This window comes from Leptinotarsa decemlineata, unplaced genomic scaffold (genome assembly GCF_025532065.1).
Source record: "Leptinotarsa decemlineata unplaced genomic scaffold, Ldec_3_MD MMD2_P_RNA_scaffold_2, whole genome shotgun sequence".
NCBI lineage: Eukaryota > Metazoa > Arthropoda > Insecta > Coleoptera > Chrysomelidae > Leptinotarsa > Leptinotarsa decemlineata.
This window is the reverse complement of record NW_027412529.1, coordinates 21,535,034-21,556,892: the sequence shown is the minus strand read 5'-3', so window position 1 is coordinate 21,556,892 and position 21,859 is coordinate 21,535,034. Positions and strand designations below refer to the sequence as shown.

General features: G+C 32.2%; 1 protein-coding gene across 4 annotated transcripts in view; it reads left to right on the top strand.

Annotated features, from left to right (window-relative positions):
- The first annotated feature begins 651 nt into the window (after positions 1-651).
- Positions 652-21,859, top strand: part of LOC111513720 (uncharacterized) — a 37,171-nt gene continuing 15,963 nt past the window's right edge. The window contains exons 1-4 of one of the 4 annotated variants that reach the window (XM_074185430.1): positions 652-862; positions 6,905-7,036; positions 13,868-14,685; positions 16,589-16,898. In XM_074185430.1, coding sequence (XP_074041531.1) covers positions 6,929-7,036; positions 13,868-14,685; positions 16,589-16,898 — 1,236 coding nt within the window. In that variant the 5' untranslated portion in view covers positions 652-862; positions 6,905-6,928. Of the gene's footprint in view, positions 863-1,967; positions 2,118-6,904; positions 7,037-9,955; positions 10,089-13,867; positions 14,686-16,588; positions 16,899-21,859 lie in introns of those variants that run through there. The other 3 variants (XM_074185442.1, XM_074185435.1, XM_074185447.1) reach the window with 3 other exon arrangements.

The window sequence follows — 21,859 nt, the reverse complement described above, 5'->3', positions numbered from 1 at the left end:
GCTGTCGATGAATAAGTTCAGTTATTACCCGAAGACGATTGTGGATACTAACAATCGAAACGTCGTGAAGTAACTTGGTTTGGAATCTTTTAACTACCAATTTTCATTTTTTGTTATGATTTTTTTTAAATTTTCATCTTGTGTTAATAGTTCAATTTTTTTATTTTTTGGTTGTTGCTTTTATTTGATTTCATTGTAATTTCATTTTTTTTGCTTAATATAATTGTTTTTTTTCAGCTAATCTTTTTTAATTGTTAACAGATTCTCTCAGAGATTTCAAATCAATTTATATCATATTGGACAATGGAAACCTGAACTAATGAAATGCATCACTTACAGAACTGTTTGTTACTTGAAAGTGGTGTTCTGGGATACTAGCGCCAAACGCTTTTTGTTTGAGACACTTTTTTGACTCGAAGATAATTCATAACCTAATGAAGATGTTTATATTCGAAAGCAAAAATTTGTGAATTTGTTGCTTCAGATTGTAAGCATTGGGTCATTAGGGTCGTTATAAATTGAATTAGCTTTTAGACATAACAGTATTTTGTAATGTAATTCATGTGATGGAAGACAAGTGAATATCCAAAATATGGCAACGTCGAATACTCCCAAGTGAAGATTCCTCCAACACTGTTTTTCATCGGCAGGGGCCACGTCGTCATATTGGGGATATACGTCTTTTCCTTTGTTTCAATTTGACTTTGACATTTTGTTTGTGTACTTCCCATAATTCATTGTATTTAATGCTGGGACTCAAAAAATTATTTTCATTTGTTGAGAAGGGAAGGTTTTCGTTCATTATTAACTTGACGTTGAAATAATTTCAATCCATAGTTGTTGAGTAGTTGTAATAACTCTGGTAAGTGGAAATATTTTTGTTTTTGCTTGTTATAAAACTAATCATGTTAACTAATTTCAAACTTGACGATTATAGACAGATACGCACTGTTTTCTAAGACTGAATATTGGTAGATTTCTCCAATCCTTCAAAAACCATTTTTGAGCAATGATTACCAGATATGAGAATAACAATGCAAGTAAAATTTATACAATTTTTGAGCGAACTGAAGAGAAAATATGATTGTACAGATTATATGACTGTAAAAAGATACCTGGTTTATATATGTCACAAGTCATCATAAGAAATTCACTTTTTCAAATCATTACTACTGAAATCTCACAACTCATGCATATAGATATAGTAAGTATATATAAAATAACTTCTATGCTCATGCATGAATGTTTCCTCTGAAAATTAATGGTGAACTGTTTATGATTTACCTATTACAACTTGTGTTATATGACTTCAGAGATAGAATGGATCAACTCTATATCAGAAAACATTAAAAACTGAGAAAGCAGTTGAGTTTTACTTATAATTGTGGTTATAAATAAATATTCTGAATATAAATTTGATTTTCAGATATCTTATTTTGTGAGATATACTAATTTATGGTTTAATCACTACCACAAAGATTACAAGAATGATACTTCAGTATCAATTCAGGTTCAGTTTTATACCTTTCTCCTTTCGTTATCACCGTTCAATACCAAGCCAATGTAGTACATTCAATTTAATTCGATTCAAACCTAACTTAACCGCAAAGTATGAAGTGATTGTTCATAATTTAGAATCAGTAATAGATCATTTGAAAATTTACTTCCTGTTATTTTTTCAGTTCTGAAATAAAAATAACTAAAAATTTTTTTTTTAAATATTGACATCTCCATATGCTGTGAGTTTCAGACAGTTCCAATGAAAAGATGAAATTCAAAAATCTTGTTATTTTTTTGATTCACTATTAAGACTTACATTGATGGTGATACTTGCGTATTCCGTAATTTCTCCCTCGATGCTATATATAAGATGCTTATTAAGATATTCAGGAAAATAAATTGGTGAAATGTTGGAACTATTACTAAATTTATTTCCAAGTGGTTCTCATGAATAATGATTTTGGTAGATTCAATGCACCATCTGAAGGTATATTATAAATAATGCATTTAAATCTGAAGTGCTTGTCTGTATTCAACTGAAACTATGCATATAATAAACACTCAAACCAGTTACAGTTGAAGCACAGAAACAGGGAATTCCCATGGACACTAATTTGGTAAGTATTCGACTGTCGCTTTGATTCTCAAGTCGCTTACCAAATCTATGCCAATAATGAAAAGTGCTCAGCTCAGAAAATAGGGTGATTATCTGTGGAAGCTTTGCCAATTTCTAATAAAATTTACCATTTCTGGAGTAAATGTTAATATATTCGATAGCAAATATAAATGCATAAGTATTTAAAATTCCTGGGAAACAAATTTATTTAAAACTCATGAGAAAGAATGTTACCGGAATTTTTTCTCAACACCAAAACGTTATTTAAACACCTCGACACATGTTTCGATCACCAAGTGATCATCTTCAAAAGGAAGATCAAGCTAAACATACTTTCAAAGTTATCCTTATTTATACCATAGATACCTCTTCTAGGTACCTGCGTCTTAGGTATCTTAAATTAATTTCACAATATTGCCTTATCTACTAGTCTTAAATTAATTTTACAACGTGTCTTTATGTAATAGTCGGGTAAATAGAGACAGGTTTCTGCCTTCAAATGTGGAACATTGTTCTCAGTATATTTAGTTTACAAAGTAAATCTCCCTATATTTCATAAAATATCAGTGCAAAAACAGTTATGAGTTATAATTGTGTTTCTGAAAGTTATACATTAATAGGAATCACACGTTAAAAGGTAAGACCTCGTTAGTCCTTAGCTCGCACAAGTTTCTCAACTTTTGAGAGTTGTCGTTCGTATGGGGGCGACAGCTGATTAATGGAAAAATAGATTTTAAACAGACAGAATAGTCTATTAGCAGTCGCCTTCAACATACTCCGTTAATTTATCTCTAAATCTTGCTCTCTATTGATCTATTAATAATGATAATAAGGTCCAAACAAATCGATTTTAGTTTTCATGTCAATTTACCAATTATCAGAGTGGCCCAAACGGAGAAGTCTACAAATTTCTAAATAGGACACACACCAAGATGTATCAGAATCACCCCCCATGTTATGTGTAATTTTGTGGTCTTTTTGAGTTATGAATTGTTTCTATGATAATTTTCTGCTATATTGGCTAAAATATTTTTTGTTACACGATTCATATTGTAAAATCCGAAGCTTGCAAAATAACACAATAATAATAATAATCTATTTCTGGAAACTGTAGTGTGGCACAAGTAATAGAAACATGTTGAAATATAATTGATTAATTTTCTGTCAAATCTGGAACAAAATGGTGTCATAAAAATCGTTTGTCCTAGCCTTCTAAGAATTAGTTGAAGATGAATCTATCGCACTTTCATTGTAGCAGTTGATGACAATATAATAAATGATCTATATTTCAGACAATGTTAAGGATACGATATAAAAATCATATGACAGAAACTTACATGTGAATATTTACAATTGGAAATCATGTTCTAGGTATTCCTCAATGTTATAAGGTTCAAAAGTCAAGAGCAAACTTTTCATTTCTTCCTTGAATTTATTGTGGCTACTGAGTGATTTTATTCGGTCAGGTAATTTGTAAAATCAGTGTGAAAGCAGTTTCGAGTTCCAGCCATGGAATTAAAATTTATCAGGCAGGAAATTATCCCCCTCACCGAATAATAACTCCAAAAAATCCATATTTCATCGAAATCTTTCGTAGATGGGGATTTTTGTCTATGAATTTGTTTATTTTAGCGTACTCAAAAAACCCATACGCTGAAATATTTTGTCGGACAGAAAATCAACCCCCACCCCGAATATAATAATTTTCAAAGAAAAATTAAAAATTCTTTCAAATCTTTCGTGGATCGGAATGTATTCATTTTGATATTCAGAATAAGACCCATATAGGTATCAAAGTATTTTGTCGGTCAAAAAATCAACCTGAACCCCATATATAATAATTTTTGAAGAAAAATTCATAATTCCTACAAGTCTTTGTGGATGGCTGTTTTCTTTGAATGTATTTAATAATTTTGACATACTGAACAAGACCCATATGCGGAAATATTTTGTCAGCTTAAATCAACCCCACCCATAATATAATAATTTTCAAAAAAAAAACATAATTTCTTCAAATCTTTCGTGGATGAGAATTGTTTTCTTTAAATGTATTAATTTTGATAAACAGAACAGAACTAATTAAGTACCATTCGATCACGGTCTACTTCCTCTAATACATACGAGTATATTTTTCAAGAAGTCGTTTTCTGGCGCGAATAATTGCACGCTACCTCATTTCGTCGGCGCATTTTGTTTCGCCGGCGCGGCGGACTTTTGATACGAGCCCAGTTATAAGCGATGTTTTTTCACGCGTTCAATTGTTGGCGACATTTTTCTGCAGACCCATAAAAATCTATGGTATCGACAGAAGGCTATCGAACGAAGGCAATATTTGAACTCATTCCATCTTGAGATGAACAATCCTGAGATCGTAAATGTTACAGGTTCAAACTTCAATTGTTTTAAAATATGTTGATGCATTTGAATCTTTGAAAGAAAAAAAAAATGAATGAATTATTGAAAATTATTGAGAATGCTAAATGTAACCGCATTGAAATATTCGGATGAGTTAGTTAAAACAAAAATAAAATCATGAATTAAAAAAAAAATGAAAAAAAAAAATAAAACCAAAAATATGAGCATGCTGATTTGTAAAGAACATTATACAAAAAATGTGGGATTATTTCAAAGAAAGGAAGAAAGCAATCAATTTCATCAAGTTCACTCTATACAAAGATGTGTAGATCATGCAAAGTAGTGACATTCAGACACAAACTGGAAGAAAAAGTCCTCTCGAAACAACTATTTTCATATAAACATTGAATTACACAAAATATACTTTCGAAACAACTTTTATATGGACATTGAATTATATAAAAAACACTTTCTCCTATTCAGTTTGTATTTCAAAAATTCGTCATGGAATTGAATCAAGATATTTACAGGATTGCTCACAATATCATTCAGATTCATTATTTCATTTAATTTTTTTATTTAGTTTTATTATTTGCATACAATTGATATTTCAGTTATCGTTTAAACATTTATCAACTAATTTTCGGTTAATGTTACAATTTTTTTTCTATGCAAATTATAATTTTATTATTTTCTTTGAGATATAACGAAATAATTCACTGCAAATAATTGTTCTTTTCGTGAGAATAAAAAATAGTCTATCTATCATGTCTATCTTTCAAGAAGGGTTGGCAGGTTTAAACCAACATGCTTGAAACCATGGTTTAAACCAAGGTTTGAACCAACTGTTTTTTAATTTTTATTGTATTTTCTCTCTATGTTGTTGATATTATTCTAATAATGAAAATTACAGCTAAATAAACTACAAATAAAAATTAGATATTTGAATTTTTAAATTAATATATTTTAAATTATTCCAATAATTAAAACAACTGTAATTTTACACTTGTAATATTTAAATTTTCATTCATTTTGTTATCTTGACAAAAATAAAATAATTCAAGACCGGTCCTGATGGAGATCGCTTTTGGGTGTCTCTATTTTATTTTATTATTCAACAAGGTGGTTCCCCCGTCGCATCGTTCGCTGTGAGCGACGGCGCGGCGATCAGGCGGCTCAGGGGATTCCCAAGTTGATCTTCTGTGATTCCAGTGTCAAAAGTTTTATGGTTCTAACTAGGTTTGTTCTGGTTCTACGAAATTCATGTTATAGGACGTCAGGATCATGCGCAGTTGATATAGAGCGTTCTGGTTTATCGAAGATAAGTTCGGATTGATGAATCCTCTGTTCTGGTTTCGACTGCAAAATGATCCTAAACTGTCTTGAACCGTCCCGAATCGTTCTTGCTCACGAGGCTGAACTGTTGAGAACTGTTCCCGTTGCTCATGCGCATTCATGCGGAAATTTGTTTGGGCTATTTTCTAGGATGTTTTTTTATTTATTTCATTGAATAATTGATCATTGAGGTTAGATAACATTTGAACTGACTGCAAGGATACGCTACATAACAAAATGGACATGATCAACAGTATTTTCTCGTCTTCATCTCTACATATATGCGATAAGTGGCACAGTGGTCTCCTCAAAATGCGTTCTGGTTTAACTAAGTGTACGAGACTATTTCGGACGCATCATGTCTTGCGCAGTTTCCAAACAGTTTCGCATTTTAGAACCAGAACAAACCTACTACTTATTTTACAAATAAAATGCTTGCGTAGTGATTATTAAATTGGAAAAAAAAGAAGGTGTCAGGTTTAAGTGTACGATGACGTGATTTAGTATGGAATTCCTTTGAAAGTATTAAAATTAGCGGCAGAAAAGGTGAAAGGGCAAAGTGTAAAAAATGTAGGATAACTTTAGAGGTCAGGTATCAAGAATGAAGAATCACTTAACCAAATGTTCTTCTGGAAAGAATGATGATGACATTGAAGGTAAGAAAAAAAATGCTTAAATTGCACTGTATCTTCATACTCTTTTAACGTCCTATACTATTAAATGAACATTATTAAATTAACATTGCAAATTAATTAATAACAATTAACAATAACAATTTTTTACATTTTTGTACACGAATAATTTTATGATCTCGGTTTTATATTGGCTTGGTACAAATTTTGACAAAGATATTTATACTTTGACATATGATGTGATAACAACAAGACATTTTGATTTTCCTGCATATTTAAAATTTAAGATGCAGAAGCAGAAGAATGGCAATAAGAAATAAAACCCAGATTTTGTTTTTTAATACCATATAAATTTATAGTTGAATAATGATTTTTTCTCTTGTTCCTCTCCCTTTTTGTGTATTGTGTATTTTCAGCCCTATTAAAAACTTGTATGTTTCATAAAAAAAATAATTTCTGTCTTCAGATATTCAAGAAACTGTGATTTCTGATGGGGCTTCTTCTTTCTCTTTCTCCTCTTCCGCATCCTTTGTTTCAACGGAGCGAAACGTTGGTGCAGGCACTGAAGACAGATGTAATGATATCCAGACCAAGTAGGGTGAGTGCACCAGTAATTGACCGGTTAAGAGATTTCTCTCATAAAATAGGTTATAGTTATCAAACCGTCAACTTTTCATACAAATCAAAAATACGTACAAGATGGATCAAGTTTTAGGCTTCTAAATATGATATACTTCATTCTAGAAAACATGAGATTTTGGCACAAAAAAAATAGAGAATAACAAAATTCATAAATCAGCAGTAATTGACCAGCTAGAATCAGTATTTGACCGCGATTAGACTCAGTGGTTGACCACTTGATGAAATGAAATAAAACACGTTGATATATTGAATTATTTTCATGGAGAAAGACACATTTGGTCTTCCATACATCTGTATGTGTATGGAAGGAAATATTGGATATGAGGAGTGTAAAAAAATTCAAAAGTCGATATGAAATGGCAATGAGAGAAGCACATTTTTACCTTGATCCAAGGGAAAAATCTTCTTGCTTAGATTTAATAGGGGAAGATACATGAAAAGCACTGGATTGAAATTGACATTTTACTAATAATTATAAAGTTTCAGGCAAAAAGTCTACCTTTTCAAAAATATTTTTTTGAAAAATGTCACTTTTGAGTGGTGGAAGCCACAAAAATATTGATACTAACATCAATAATGTTACTGAATAACTCCACACAGTCCAAGCGTCTTCGGCTGGCGTTGAAAGAATTTTTTTTCCTTTGGGCTAGTGCAGTTGAAACTTCGAAACAGGTTGGGTACAGCAAAAGCCTCCAAACTGGTGTTTTTATTTAAAGTTTTTAATACATCTGCCGCAAATGAAGAAAAATAAATTCTATTTTTGTATTTTCGAACTTTGTTATTTTGAATATTATGTTTGACGATTTTTTTTTGTTAAATTAATTTTTTGTGTGTTGTAATAAATTTTTTTTCATTGTTTATTACTATTATTTTGTAAAATGATTTATTAATTTTTAGAGTATTTAGACTTATAATACTTTGTATCAAATAAACCTAGTTTAAACCAAATAAACCTTGTTAAAACCAAAAAAACTGTTTTTTATTCAAAACCTTGGTTTTTGCCAACCCTGCTTTCAAGGACATTATAATTTCCCTTTACATCATACAATCTTCAAATTACTTTAGTAGTTATCGCAAAATTGAAACTATCGCGCGAGAAAATATATTCAAGCCAGGGTTTGGTTTGGTGGGACAGTATAAAAACATGAAATATAAAAATAACGAAAGAAAGAAAATGGTGTTACATGAAAATATATATTTGTTAGATAAACATTACAGAAATATTAACATCTTTTTACAAAATAATATTCAGTTTTCTAGCTTTCTTTACAGCAAACAAATCAATTTCCTCCTCGGTGTCGATGTCAGTTCTTCGGTGGATTGACATTAACGACAAACCATTTAGTCGTTCCTGGCTTATGGAGTTTCTTAAATAAGTTTTGAGGCGTTTCAGAGAAGAAAAATTCCTTTCAGGGGTACATGTGGAAACAGGTATTGTCGCCAAGATCTTTAAAAGTTTGTACGTACAGTGCAATTGTGTGCAATTTGTTACCATTCACTTAAAGTAGAACTCATGTGAATGATATCTGATTTTATTCCATAACGAATGTTTGGAATACAAACTGAGTAGAGAAAAGTATCTTCTGTATAATTCAGTGTTCATATAGGAGTATTTGTTTCGAAAGAATTTTTTTCTTTATGTGTAATTCAATGTTTATGTGAAAGTAGCTGTTTCTGGAGGACTTTCTTCCAGTTTGTTTCTGCAAGTTACTTCTTTGGATGATCTACACATCCATGTATAGAGTTACTTATTTTGAAATTTATTACTTCCTTCCTTTTTTTGTAAGATTCCCACATCTCTTTTTTATTGTATCAAGATGGAGTAGTAGAAAACCAAAAACTTTCTTTCCCACAAATTAATCACTCCTAAAAATATAACCCCTTCAATCCAATCGTTGTATTTGATATAACTTTTGAATGACCGTTGCTTGTAGAACTTTCGGGGGGATCAATCCCCCTTGATCCCCCCCTGGATATGGCCTTGAGCATCGCTGGGAATTGTTGAATAACGTCATATATATATATACATGTATATATATATATATATATATATATATATATATATATATTTATTTATTTATTTATTTATTTATTTATTTATTTATTTATTTATTCATTTATCTATTTATTGTGATTCTTATATACTCAGAAATTATTATTGAATAACGAAATTAGTTAGCTCCCTAACTATATTATTAAAGGGTAGTTGTTGGAAGGTAGGTTGCACTATATCGTTTACTTGAACTATACCTTACCTATTTTAAAGTTAAAATTGATAGTTGTAAACAAACTTTGTTTGCATGAATTTTATCGAAGGTTGTTATTATTAGTTACCAGCCGAAGTAACCGGATTCACTCAGGGATCGGATATTGTGTGGTGGTTTGAATCTGTTCAGATATGTTTTGAATCTGTTCGAATAAAAGGATAAACTTTAAAATATGTATCCCACCAGCGGGTAGCCCTACCCGTACAAAAAATGATTCGAATAGTCCACAATGTTTCAGAGCATTCCACACCATTTGAGACTGTTCTGTAATGTTCCAGAATGACAAGAATGTTCCGAGATGTTCTGCACTGTTGTGGAATGCAAAAGCACGTATTTTATGTAAAAACAGAAACCCTTTTCATTGATGCGATATAGAGGGCTCCGACAACATATAACTCCTTTGATCAGGAATGTTCCGGAATGTCCTGGAAAGTTATGGAATGCTCTCGAATGTTTTTTTCGTATTGTAGAACAGTTTAGAGGACAAAAACTCCACATTTCTTAAAAGGCACGTAAAATTTGCCACCTTGCTGGACCAGCTGATGTGATATTTTGACAGAAAAAACTGGAGGCATATATTTTCTGCTACGTGTGCGAAGCTGGGTCGGACCGCTAGTTCGAAATATAGAAATGAAAGATAAGATAACGATAAGAAGTTAGACTCGTACCCAGAAAGGTCACTTTATTTGAATCGACTGAAATATATGTGTACATATCATTCATTCATAGAGTGAGGCTCAGGTAATGTATAAATAACTTAAAATAACTTCCTTCATCCACTTTAAAATTTACGAACTGATGAAAAATGAAATTGTACTATGCACACAAGCACTGAACGGACCTACCGGATGACGGATTTTACGAATGGAAAATGTGAAGGGAGTCCCTTCGAGAGGGCTTTTCACTTTCTCGTTTCTATCTAAAAATATCTTTTATGAATGATCAATACATCTTTGTAAAGGGTTTATTCTGGACTCAATTGCTTTCTTCCTTCCTCTGGAAGTTTCCAACTTCGTTGTGTGAAGTTGGAGAAGTGAAAGCCAAATAGCTTTCTTTCCCAAAAACTAATCTCTCTTGAAAATATACAATATTCAATTTAAACCCAATTTTAGTTTCAACTAATTCATGTGAATATTTCAGTGCGGTAATGTTTTATATTTTCAATAATTTTAATATACCATTTACCTATTTTTTTGTCTTCCGTAGATTTCAAGTCTGTTATTGTGATTAGATAACAACAATATATTTAGATCGGAATCTGAGTACTTGTTCGCGACTAAACTTAATGCGCCAATCGCTGATTGTATCTATTCAGAAGCTGATACATTTTTTAAAGTTCGTAGCATACATCTGTAATATTTTAGTGTCGACAGTGAAGAAATCTATTTTACCAATCAAATGTGTGTAGGGTTCGTATTTAGGTATAGGAAGGAAGAATTTTAACAGAAACAATTCATGTTTTAAGTTTTCTCTTAAGTTTGATTCGCTCATATTTATTATTGTAACTTGGTCTTTGAAAGTCTATTTATAGTAATTTGAACAAAATAAAAACTTTTCAAAGGTATTTTCTAATTATATATTGAATGAAACTTTGGTACTTAAAAATCACATACCTACAATGTTAATCTGTAAATATCAAAGACAATATTTAACATAACATCCATTCAACAGCAGCTCTCTTCAAGCCTCTTTTGGTACCCACAACTGAACTACCTCAAGAAAAATGTTTCTCGCAAACAACAAATTTTTCGTAAACCTGCTGAATAGAAAGGTTACCGTAAGAAAGGTATTTCATTCTATCATTCCAAGCGTGGAAAATGTCTAGCCCCTTTTTAGGAAAGCGATGTGTTTTACTACTTGTATCGCTTCAGTTTTTAAAACAATACTTCCTTAGTGTTACTATGGGAGCGTAATTGTTTTCCATTTTAATTTCACGTAATGATAACATCAACACAAAAACTGCATTATACACCTGAATGAGGCAGTAAATGATCAAGGAGATGAAATAAATAAACCAGACTCAAAGATAGTTTAAATCAATTCATTTGTTAAACTGTTACACACGCCTCATCAAATGTGTCGAAATTTTCTGACAACTGGTCAATTGGAGTATCGTCTATATACCACACAAGGAAACTTTTTAGAAATATATAGATATGGCCCGGCTTAACAATCTGAATTTTTATTGCTGTTATCTGAAGACCCTGCTTCTCCGAACGTGTTAAATTTTGATTCATTTCATAATTATTATTGAATATGAGAATGTGTTCCAAAAGTAACCAGAATATTTGGTGGTTCTAAAATTGTACTACTAAAAAACCGGTTAGATATGAGACACGGATGGTAGTTGAAATATACCCCGGTCAATTTCGTGTTGTTTTAATAAAAACACAAACAATTTTCTGAACCAATTAGTTTTTGTTATTGAAGAGACGGGTGTGCTGCTATGGCAGGTTACATAAGTGGCGTTCAGAAAATTATTAATGATAGGTATCCTTTAGCCCTATTTTTTCGCTGTGCAAACCATGTTTTTTGAATCTTTCATTTATGACCGGAATATTGTTGGTGAAATAAGAAATATTGCTGGAACTACAAAGAACATTATAAATTTATTTCGAGGGAATCGTTGCGGCGGAGTAAAATTCCAAGTATACCCCTATATTTTGTGAAAAGCGTACAATTTCATTTTCTGACTTTCGCAGGACGCAGCGAATTCTAAAACGAAAACAAGAGCGTATCAGCTCTGCACGACTGCCACTACTGCAAACATTGTGACACTTAATATTTGTTGCTTATTCTGCCAAACTTGAGCTAGTGTGCAATCTATTACAAGAAGTAAATATGGATTGATCACGTAAATGATGATGATGATGATGATGATGATGATGATGATGATGATCACGTAAATAAATTCAATATCATCGCGATAATGCATCTATAGAGTTTGTGGTCGATTGTGAGAAAGCTCAGAAAATTTGCGAAAAGGAAGGTTGAATTTAAGTGCCCTCTAGTAGATCAAGTCAACCATCTGAAACAGTGAAATAATTTTTCAGAACATCTTTACTTATTCCATACTCAGATTCTATTATTCCTTCACTAAAAATCGATTTTCTTTAACAAACAACAAAGCAGTTTCGCTTATGCAGCTTCATCCAGAAAATATAAGAAAAGTAGGTCATCAAAATTTTTATCGATAGTAGAAGATATACAGAACATTTACGGAAGTCTACTCCATAATTTTATTGGTACGAAGTAATGAATATGTTGTTGAATAGATGTGATTGATCAAGTCACTTCGTTTAACCCAGCGGTATGTGATAATTTTGGCGATTAGCATGACCTTTAAGAGACAAAGTACACTCATTGGATAATATTGTTATCGAACATGTCGTCATTTGCTAAAATTAGTTCTATCAAAATCGTCTTCCATGAACTACCGAGTAGGTATCATTTTATAGGGATGCATTGTATTTTCTTTTAATATTTTAACTATCGGTCTATGACCAACATTGAATGTAGTGGTTGCCTGTCTACTCGATGTATGTGGGTTTTCCTCAAACTCAAGCATCACATCTAGTTTGAGTTCATCACTCATTGCATTGGCAGCTGCTTTTTTTTTATCAGCCCCACATGCCTTTCTGTTTAAATCTGTTTAAAATCTGTTTTTCCGTTAATCAGCTGCCGCCCCCATACGAACGACAACTCTCAGAAGTTGAGAAACTTGTGCGAGCTAAGGACTAACGAGGGAGGATGACTTTGAGGGACATCATCTAAAAAGAACATTGCTATGGTTTTTGCTTACTTTCTTATTATCAATACCTCAACATGAAATAAGTTTTGAGTATATTGCAATAAGTTTTGAGTGTATTTTATCGAATTTCGGTAACCACATGATTTTAATTTATTTTATCTTAATTACTGCAATAAACTTGAAAGCGATAACATTTTTGAATAGAGACTGAATAGATTTTTCAAACGATATATCACAAGCTCATACTTCCTATTTAAAAAATTAGGGGTTGTACCTGTCATTCGTCGGGGGTTGAAGATATGGGTAGCATTTTTCCATTGAAGTATGTTAAATTATAAATTAAATTTGACGTATTTCGGGATTTTGTAACCGAAATAATTTACACCCCGCTGCTGGCGCCCATGATTGTAATTGTTTAATTAATCTAACTGTTTTACAAGAATTAATCATTCATTTATATTGGAAGAGTATATTTCTTTACCAAATTATCACTTATCTAATTGAATCTTGTAATTACCTACTGTTATAAATATATATGTGTATGATATTGTAGAACAGTTTAATGTACTGATGAAGTTACCGTGTAGCAAAACGCGTCTTTCATTAAAAAATTATAATAAAAATATAGCCCCCGGACTTTTTATGATAACCACCGATCTAGAAATAACTGATTAATCATCTAACTCTCAACTGTTATCAAAAAGTTATTTCTAGGATGGAAAGATATAGAAATAAGAAAAGTGAAGTAATTAAAATTATTTTATTTCAGCATCAATCCATAATGTCTGACGATTCGGAGGATATTGGAAAAAAAATTAACAATCTCAATTTGACAGATAAAAAGGATATCAACATTTTACTCTTAGGAGAAACAGGAGTGGGAAAGTCGACATTTATAAACTCTGTTGCTAACTATTTGACTTACAATGATCTTAAAACAGCAAAAAAGGAGAATTTAATTGTACTAATTCCTACAGAATTCAGTATGAAAGATAAGAACGGAGAATTTCATATTATCAGTATTGGAGATAAAGATAATAATGAATATTTGGATACTGGTGTTTCAGCAACTCAGGATGTGAAAACGTATGTTTTTCCCATATGGAATGGACGAGCCAAAGTACGCCTCATTGATACTCCTGGAATGGGAGATACTAGAGGAATAACTCAAGATAATATTAATTCTGAAAATATACTATCATATATAGGACAACTTCACGAACTTCATGCGATATGTTTCCTTTTCAAACCTAACCAATCGCGAAACACTGTATTTTTTAGATATTGTATGTCTCAAATTTTATCTCGGTTGGATAAATCAGCAAGTAAAAATATTATATTTGGTTTTACCAACACCAGGGGTTCAGATTATGGACCTGGAGAAACCATTAATCTCCTGAAGAGGGAAGTTGAATCAATTCGTGAAAAACAGGATCAAGCCGAAATTCCAATCAATAGAAATGTATTCTGTTTTGATAATGAGGCATTCAGATATCTAGCAGCAATGAAACAAAATGTTGAATTTGATGAGTCTATTAAGCAAAGAAATAAAGAGAGCTGGAAAAATTCATCAGAACAATGCTGGAAGTGAGTTCTCTATTTTTTATTATTAGATTTTTAAACATATTTTCACTATTACCTATTACTTGCGTATTACTAGGTATACACCGGTCAACGAGTACCTTACAGGTCAAACTTGCAAAAATTGCAAAAGTTAGAATTAATTGAAAAAATGTCTAATTAATTTTTAGTTTGTTTATATGCTTATACTAATAAACTTGAGGAAATTTTTCTTGTTAACTTATGTTCATAATTCATAAAATAATATATTTGAAGTAAAATTGATAAGTTGAAATTATCAAATAATATACGCCAGATGAAAAGTTATATGGGTTATATAGTTATATTTATTGTGGTTTATAAGATATTTGAACATAAAATTGAAAAAAAATGAAGTTTTTTATTATAAACGAATGCTATAAATGAAATTAATAATCGGGTGAGAGTTTAAATTTTGAATTGTTCGTTAATCAAGGCTAGATTGATGAAGAACAGAATTTAAAAAAATCGATATAAAATATAATTGGTTTATCTCAAGGAATATTACATGGCTGTGTTTGTTACATTGTGTAGAAAGACAACAAAATAATGTAACAAATTGTTTATCAAATGAACAATGAAAATTGAAAAAAAAACAATTTTTCTAGTTATCAAAGAGCAAGATAAATCATGGTTCCTTAACATTAATTACAAGTGGTAGAAAAAATTGTTAATTAACAAATCCGTTTTTAGGTAATACATTTTTTTTAAGAATCGAATTTTTTAGTCATTTGCATTGAGTTTCCAAAAAAAGTGAACTATCTTATAAACAACACATTTGTTTATAGCAATTTTATAAACAATTGTAGAAAAAAAATTGATAATTTCCATGTATCTTCTGATCATAAAAAATGGATCGATATTAATATTTAAAAAAATATTGAATGAATAATGAAGCTTTTTAATTTTTAACCTAATTATATTAAAAATATCATTTTGCTTTATTTTTCCAACGGGAATCTATTCTGATACCTTTCAAAAAAAGCTCCATTGAAAAAATCTCAGATTTGTTATTCATCAATTATCGTACTCTCAATGTTACTGTTTCAGTAGAAAAAAATTGTTAACTAATGCATAATTAACTGGAAAATCACGATAAAAATGTGTTGACCGCAGATTATTGTTCATTCATTTACCCAGTAGGTGCCTGTTTTTTCAATTCTTAATTTTAATATTTAATGTTAATGTACTTATACATTGATCCTCATTTTCATATGCTTTGTCAGTTGCATATATTTACCGTTTGTAGTGTAATACTTTATTCTGTTCCATATAGATGGCAGCGCAAGAAGTGATGATTGGAATCTCATTCTTGATTGAGAATCAGTCTGTCAGTCATTAGGTCATTAGAAACGATTGCTTTGTCGTTGTGTTATTGTGATATTATAAATAAAGTGTGTTTCACAATCCCAAAATCCTGATCAATTATTATATTCAACTCTGCATTATCCCATATTCAATAAGTTGAAATAATATTTTTTTCATTGAAGGTCCAAAGTGGAACGTGTTTTCCACAAGCCAGAGTACCCATTTTAGGACGTATTTTCAACCCTCTGGGGAAAATTATAAATATTGGTCCTACAGTTCCGGGAGGAAAGACTTTTTTTGTGAAATTCCCTCCTCTTTTTGAATCTTTTTTTCAAATTTGAAAAATGTCAAATAGTATTTAAGATATTTGCAAAAAACCAAACCTCATTTTTTTCATTTAATATTGTTTATAACTTTTCCAATTTTTGCAATCGGCACTTGAATGTTTTCAAAAATAATTTACCTACACGCTATTCCGAATCGAATGACATCTCGTTCACATTTTTCGGAGGCGGAGAAAAAAAGTTTGACCTTAAAGGAACTTGTTGACGTGACTAGGTAAATAATGCAATGTTTATTTTAGACTGATTAACTACATCGTGGGTGATCCTAAAAATCCTCCCCTGAAACCGCATCATGTGAAAAGTACGAGCGCAATAAATGAAGCTCGAAGGATGATTCAACAGTTAGCTCAACCTTTGGCAGAGATTTCTCAATTGATAAACAGCAATGTTCAAGCTCTAGAACGACATAAAGCCAACATGCAATTGGATAATCAATCACTGGAAGAATTGAGAAGTAAACTATATATGCCTGTAATTTCTTTGGAAGTTATTAAGCTTACCCAACCTGTTACAGTCTGTACTGCTAGAAAGTGTGCAGACATCTATAAGGTATGCCAATACTTATTGACTATTTTTAGATTCCTCCAATCACAATTTTATTGATACTTCTGCAAAAAATGACTTGCTAAGTATGCTGCTCTAAACACAAGAGAACATCTTTCCATATGAATAAATATTGATCTGGTTTTTCTATGTAAGCTAGATATTTTTTGACACCAACATATCCATAATCAGGTTACCTACTATAATGATATATTTATATTTCTTTCTCATCTGGAGAATAACAGCAGACTCAGTGATTGGTTTTTGGAAGGTCACCAGTGACTATAAAGGATTATCTCTACGAATGGGTACTTTGATTGTTGAAGTTTCTACAATCTGAATTTCATTAGTTCTGATTTCCATTGTCTAATATGATATAATTTGAAATCTCTGGAAAAACAAATGAAAAGTAAAATTGAAAAGAATAGCTGAAAATAACAATTATATTAAGCAAAAAACCCTGAAATAAAATTACAAAATAAAAAATTTAACAAAAAATTAAAAATTAAAGAATTGAACTGAAATGAAAATTAAGCCAAGTTGCTTCACGTTTCGATTGTTAGTATCCATAATCGTCTTCAGGTCATGACTGGACTTATATTTCTCCGAGAGATGGCTATTTATAGGACATTCGAGTGCTTTCACCTATCCGCTTCACCTGTTTAGCGGAAGATGGATGGCCGTTTGGCGGGAGTTGCGTATCTCTACGCTTGCTTGGCTGAATGCGTCGTTGGACAACATGTATGCAGCTTCTTTGAGATTTCTCCTAAACCAGTGTTCCTCCCTGTGGATGATCTCAGCTTGCGACCACTTGATGTTGTGTTGATGGGTCCAAACATGCTCTGCTATTCCCGATTTGCTGATTTCTTCTCGCTGTGTGTGTTTAGACCCCTCAACATAGCATCGAGTGGTCCCAAGCTGAGATCATCCACAGGGAGGAACACTGGTTTAGAAGAAAATTCAAAGAAGCTGCATACATGTTGTTCTACGACGCAGTCAGCCAAGCTAGCATAGAGATACGCAACAAATGAAAACCCATAATAAAGCGGAAAACGGTCAACTCTCTCCATTCGGCCATCTCCCGCTACACTGGTGAAGCGGTTAGAGGGAAGAGGGGATATGTGAAAGCACTCGAATGATCTACAAATAATCATCTCTCGGAGGAATAAGTCCAGTCATCACCAGAAGACGATTGTTGATACTAACAATCGAAAAAGTCGTGAAGTAGCTTGATTTGCTATTTCAAAGATTTCATATCATATCACATTAGACAATGAAAGTCCGAATTAATGAAATTCACCATGAACCATTGTCAACCACCTTCAAGCAAACGTTGCTATAACCTGTTAGAGAGAATGACTTTATATAATAGGGGAGCCCAAGCGGGGATTTCGGGATTCACTAAAGCGCGGCAGATTAATATACAGGGGCGCCGATAGTCATCTTCACCTTTTTCAGGTTGAAAACTTTTCCCTTACCCTTTCAACTATATACAGGGGGATACCTTGTACCCGGTTAAGTACCTCCACCAAATATGAGCCCCATATATAAGGCCGCCTGTGAGGGATAAATGATCAGATTAGTAAAAAAAAATTGATCATCAGAAATTCTCGAGCGCGTCAGATTGAGGTAGGGTGAGTTAATTACCTGCTAAAAAGTGTATATTCCAGTAATCTGACAATTTGATAGTGACGTGAAGAAAGGAGAGGGCAACAAAGTTGAAAAAAATAACGTCATTTCGACATTCTCGAGCGTAGCTAATTTTTTTTATTTTGAAGGAAATAATTTAAGGATAACGAAAAATATATAATCTGACGATTTCCGCAAGCCGAAATAACAAAAATTCGTCGATGAAGTTTAATGCGTGCAGCTGTGTGATACCTATATTTCCCTCTCCGAGTTTCTATTCCTCTATTCTCTATTCACTTTTTCTCCATCTATTACTCTCTCACTCCGTCCCACTCTGAATTCTGTTGCCATGACGCCATCACAGCTGATCACAGAGACTCGTTCGTGATGAAGATGATGATTAATCAATCAATTAATTGATGGATGTAGCGTTACTACGTGGTAGGAAATCATAATGAAGGAAAGAGAAATTAAAAGTTTGAAAATGTCTTTATAGGACGAAACTGCAGTAACGTTAGTTACAAATAAAAGTGGTAAAAAACATAGAAAGTTTCATTTTTCTTTTCTTCATTAATTATTCAATTGATTATCAAAAAATAAATTTTTTTGAGCATTTTTTTTAAAATTATTTTCTTATAAATACAAGTATTCTATTTGAAAAACATACACTTATTTATTTGCATGCTATTTCCTGAGCTTTTCAATTAATTATATATATCTTAATCTGACGCGCTAGAGTATTTCAAAATGGCGAATTTTTTTTTGCACATTATAATAATGGCCGCGAGTTTGCGTCAGATCGAAATCGTCAGATTATTGAATGAGTGCTTTTTTTGTTGCACTTAACACCCCCTTAGAGAATCTGACGCGCTCGAATAATTTTTTTTTCTTTTCACTTTTAACCTTTACGTACAACCACCCACATCATGCAAACGATCAGATTAACATACCAACATTATTAAAAATACGTAGGACATTGATGTCCTACGCACTCGAGTATGTCCATGCAACAGTATTTTTTTACATATTTAAAAATCTATAGCCGCTTTCCCCACCGATGAAAAGGTATATAACATTTTTTTCTTCTTATCATCTACTCTTTGCAACCTAATATGTCTCAATTACGCTCGAGTAAATCCCCATTTTGCATCGTCGGCTCCCCTGCTAATATAATGAAATTTATATTAACCTGGTCATCAGTATTAGGAGAAAGTATGTTAGGGTTTTCTCAGAACTTATGGAAATAACCTACCATGAGCATGACAGAAGAAAAAAACATATCAATCTTCGAAAAATATGCTCAAATATCCAAAATTTTGGTCGTTTAGGTTAGTTGCTTCCGGCACTACTTATACATTCAGCAAAGAAGTATACCTCCTTGACAATGCCCCAGCTGGGCACTCAGGTTAAGAAATGAATTTTTAACTCCCAATCCTGTAAACTTCATATTTAGATATCTTGAAATTTCATTGTTCAATTCGTATATAGGCCCTGTATGCTTCACGTCATTCCATTTCTAAATATACTCTCCCACCCAATAAACAACTTTGCAGGTGCTCCATATTCCCCGTCATATAAAATTCTGCAGTCATTATCTTTCAAATAGACCAAGCAAAACTATTAATGTATTATCATATAATATATTAACTATACCTGTTGCTGCAGAGGCTGATGTTGAACAACACCTGAATACTTATTGTTTATAGTGTGTCACTGATAGCAAAACCTTTCTCATGGTTTGAGCACGTTGAAAGTATTTTCAAAATTAACATTCATTTTTTTCTTTAATTGACTTACTAGAATAATTAGGGGTGGAGACAATAACCAGGAGCTTTTAAATATTATTGAACAATGTGCACAAAATTGGAATGCCACAACTGAATTTCTTTTACAACAAAAACTGAAGAATCTCAACTGAATTCTCAGGCGATTTGACCGATCGGCCTATTTTCATCAATGAGTTTGGAAGATCTACAGACCAGCTTGGGTTATGTGATGAGGACAATTTAATTCTTTTGGACCGGGCATTGTAGGGTGAAACAAAAGAAACAGTCGAAGCTTTTCTTATTTCCCCAAGAAACGATTCCAAAATGTTTAACACGCTAGAAATGATTTTCAGTGGGCATACTTGAAGACTGGCTGCAAATCCAATTAACTAAAAGAACAATTTGTTCAGGCCAGTCTCGACTTATCTTCACTGTAGGTTAATGGACTGACGCCTATTTAAAAACAACTATTCCCCTGGCTAATACCACGAAGGGCGGTGGATTATATCCAGGTGTCAGTGCAGAAATCTTCACAGAAGTATTTCCTGCATATGCTGTTGGATATAATCATACGCCCTTCGTGGTATTAGCCAGGGGAATAGTTGTTTTTTGATAGGTGTCAGTTCATTAACCGACACTGTAGGTAAGTCGAGACTGGCCTGAACAAATTGTTCTTTTAATTAATCAGAATTCGAAATATTATTGTTCATAAAGAGGCATATATCGAAATGGTGGATAAGTAATTCGAATGAAGTAATGGAGTCGATTCTAGATACCTTGCGTGTTAATTCTCAAATAGATTCAAAATTGGTCTTAAAAATGTTGGAAAGAGTTTTGAGCATATCTTAGTCTCTTACGACTGACGATTTTGTGTTTATATTGAACCTGAAGAAAATTCCTGATGAAATATGCGATGCAGAGGAAGTACCAACTAAAAGGAAAATACTGTGCACGGTTATGTCAGTATTTGACACGATTGGTTTCTTGCTCCTCTCATGATAAATGCTAGAATTCTGATTCAAAATATATGGAGAAGTCACATTGATTGGAATCAAGCTATAACAGAAGAACTTTTCTACATCTGGATGAAATGGTTGTACCGATTTAAAACATTTTACTCCTGTCACTATCAATAGATACTACTTCTCTAATTCTACATTAATATTAACATTTGCATTTATTTTCTGATGCAAATGATAAGGCATATGCAGCAGTCACCTTTTTGGTGATGGTTGAAGATGGCGTAGTTCAACATTTAAAATTGCTCCAATGAATCAACAAACCATGGCAAAATTGGAGTAAGAGGGTGCTTGCATGTAGAATGACAAAATTCATACGGAAGGAACTGGAATATGAAATTGACAAAGTTTACTTCTGGACTGACTCAATGGTTGTTATTCAACAAATCAGGTCTGAATCAAGAAGTTTCCTGATTTTCGTAGCTTGTCGACTTAGAGAAATTCACGAAGACACTGATTTGTCGCAAGAGCATTGAGCAGATCGAGCGACAAATGAAAGGAAATATATCGACTTGTTGCTAGAAGGTGAGTGGTTTTCTGGACTACATTTTCT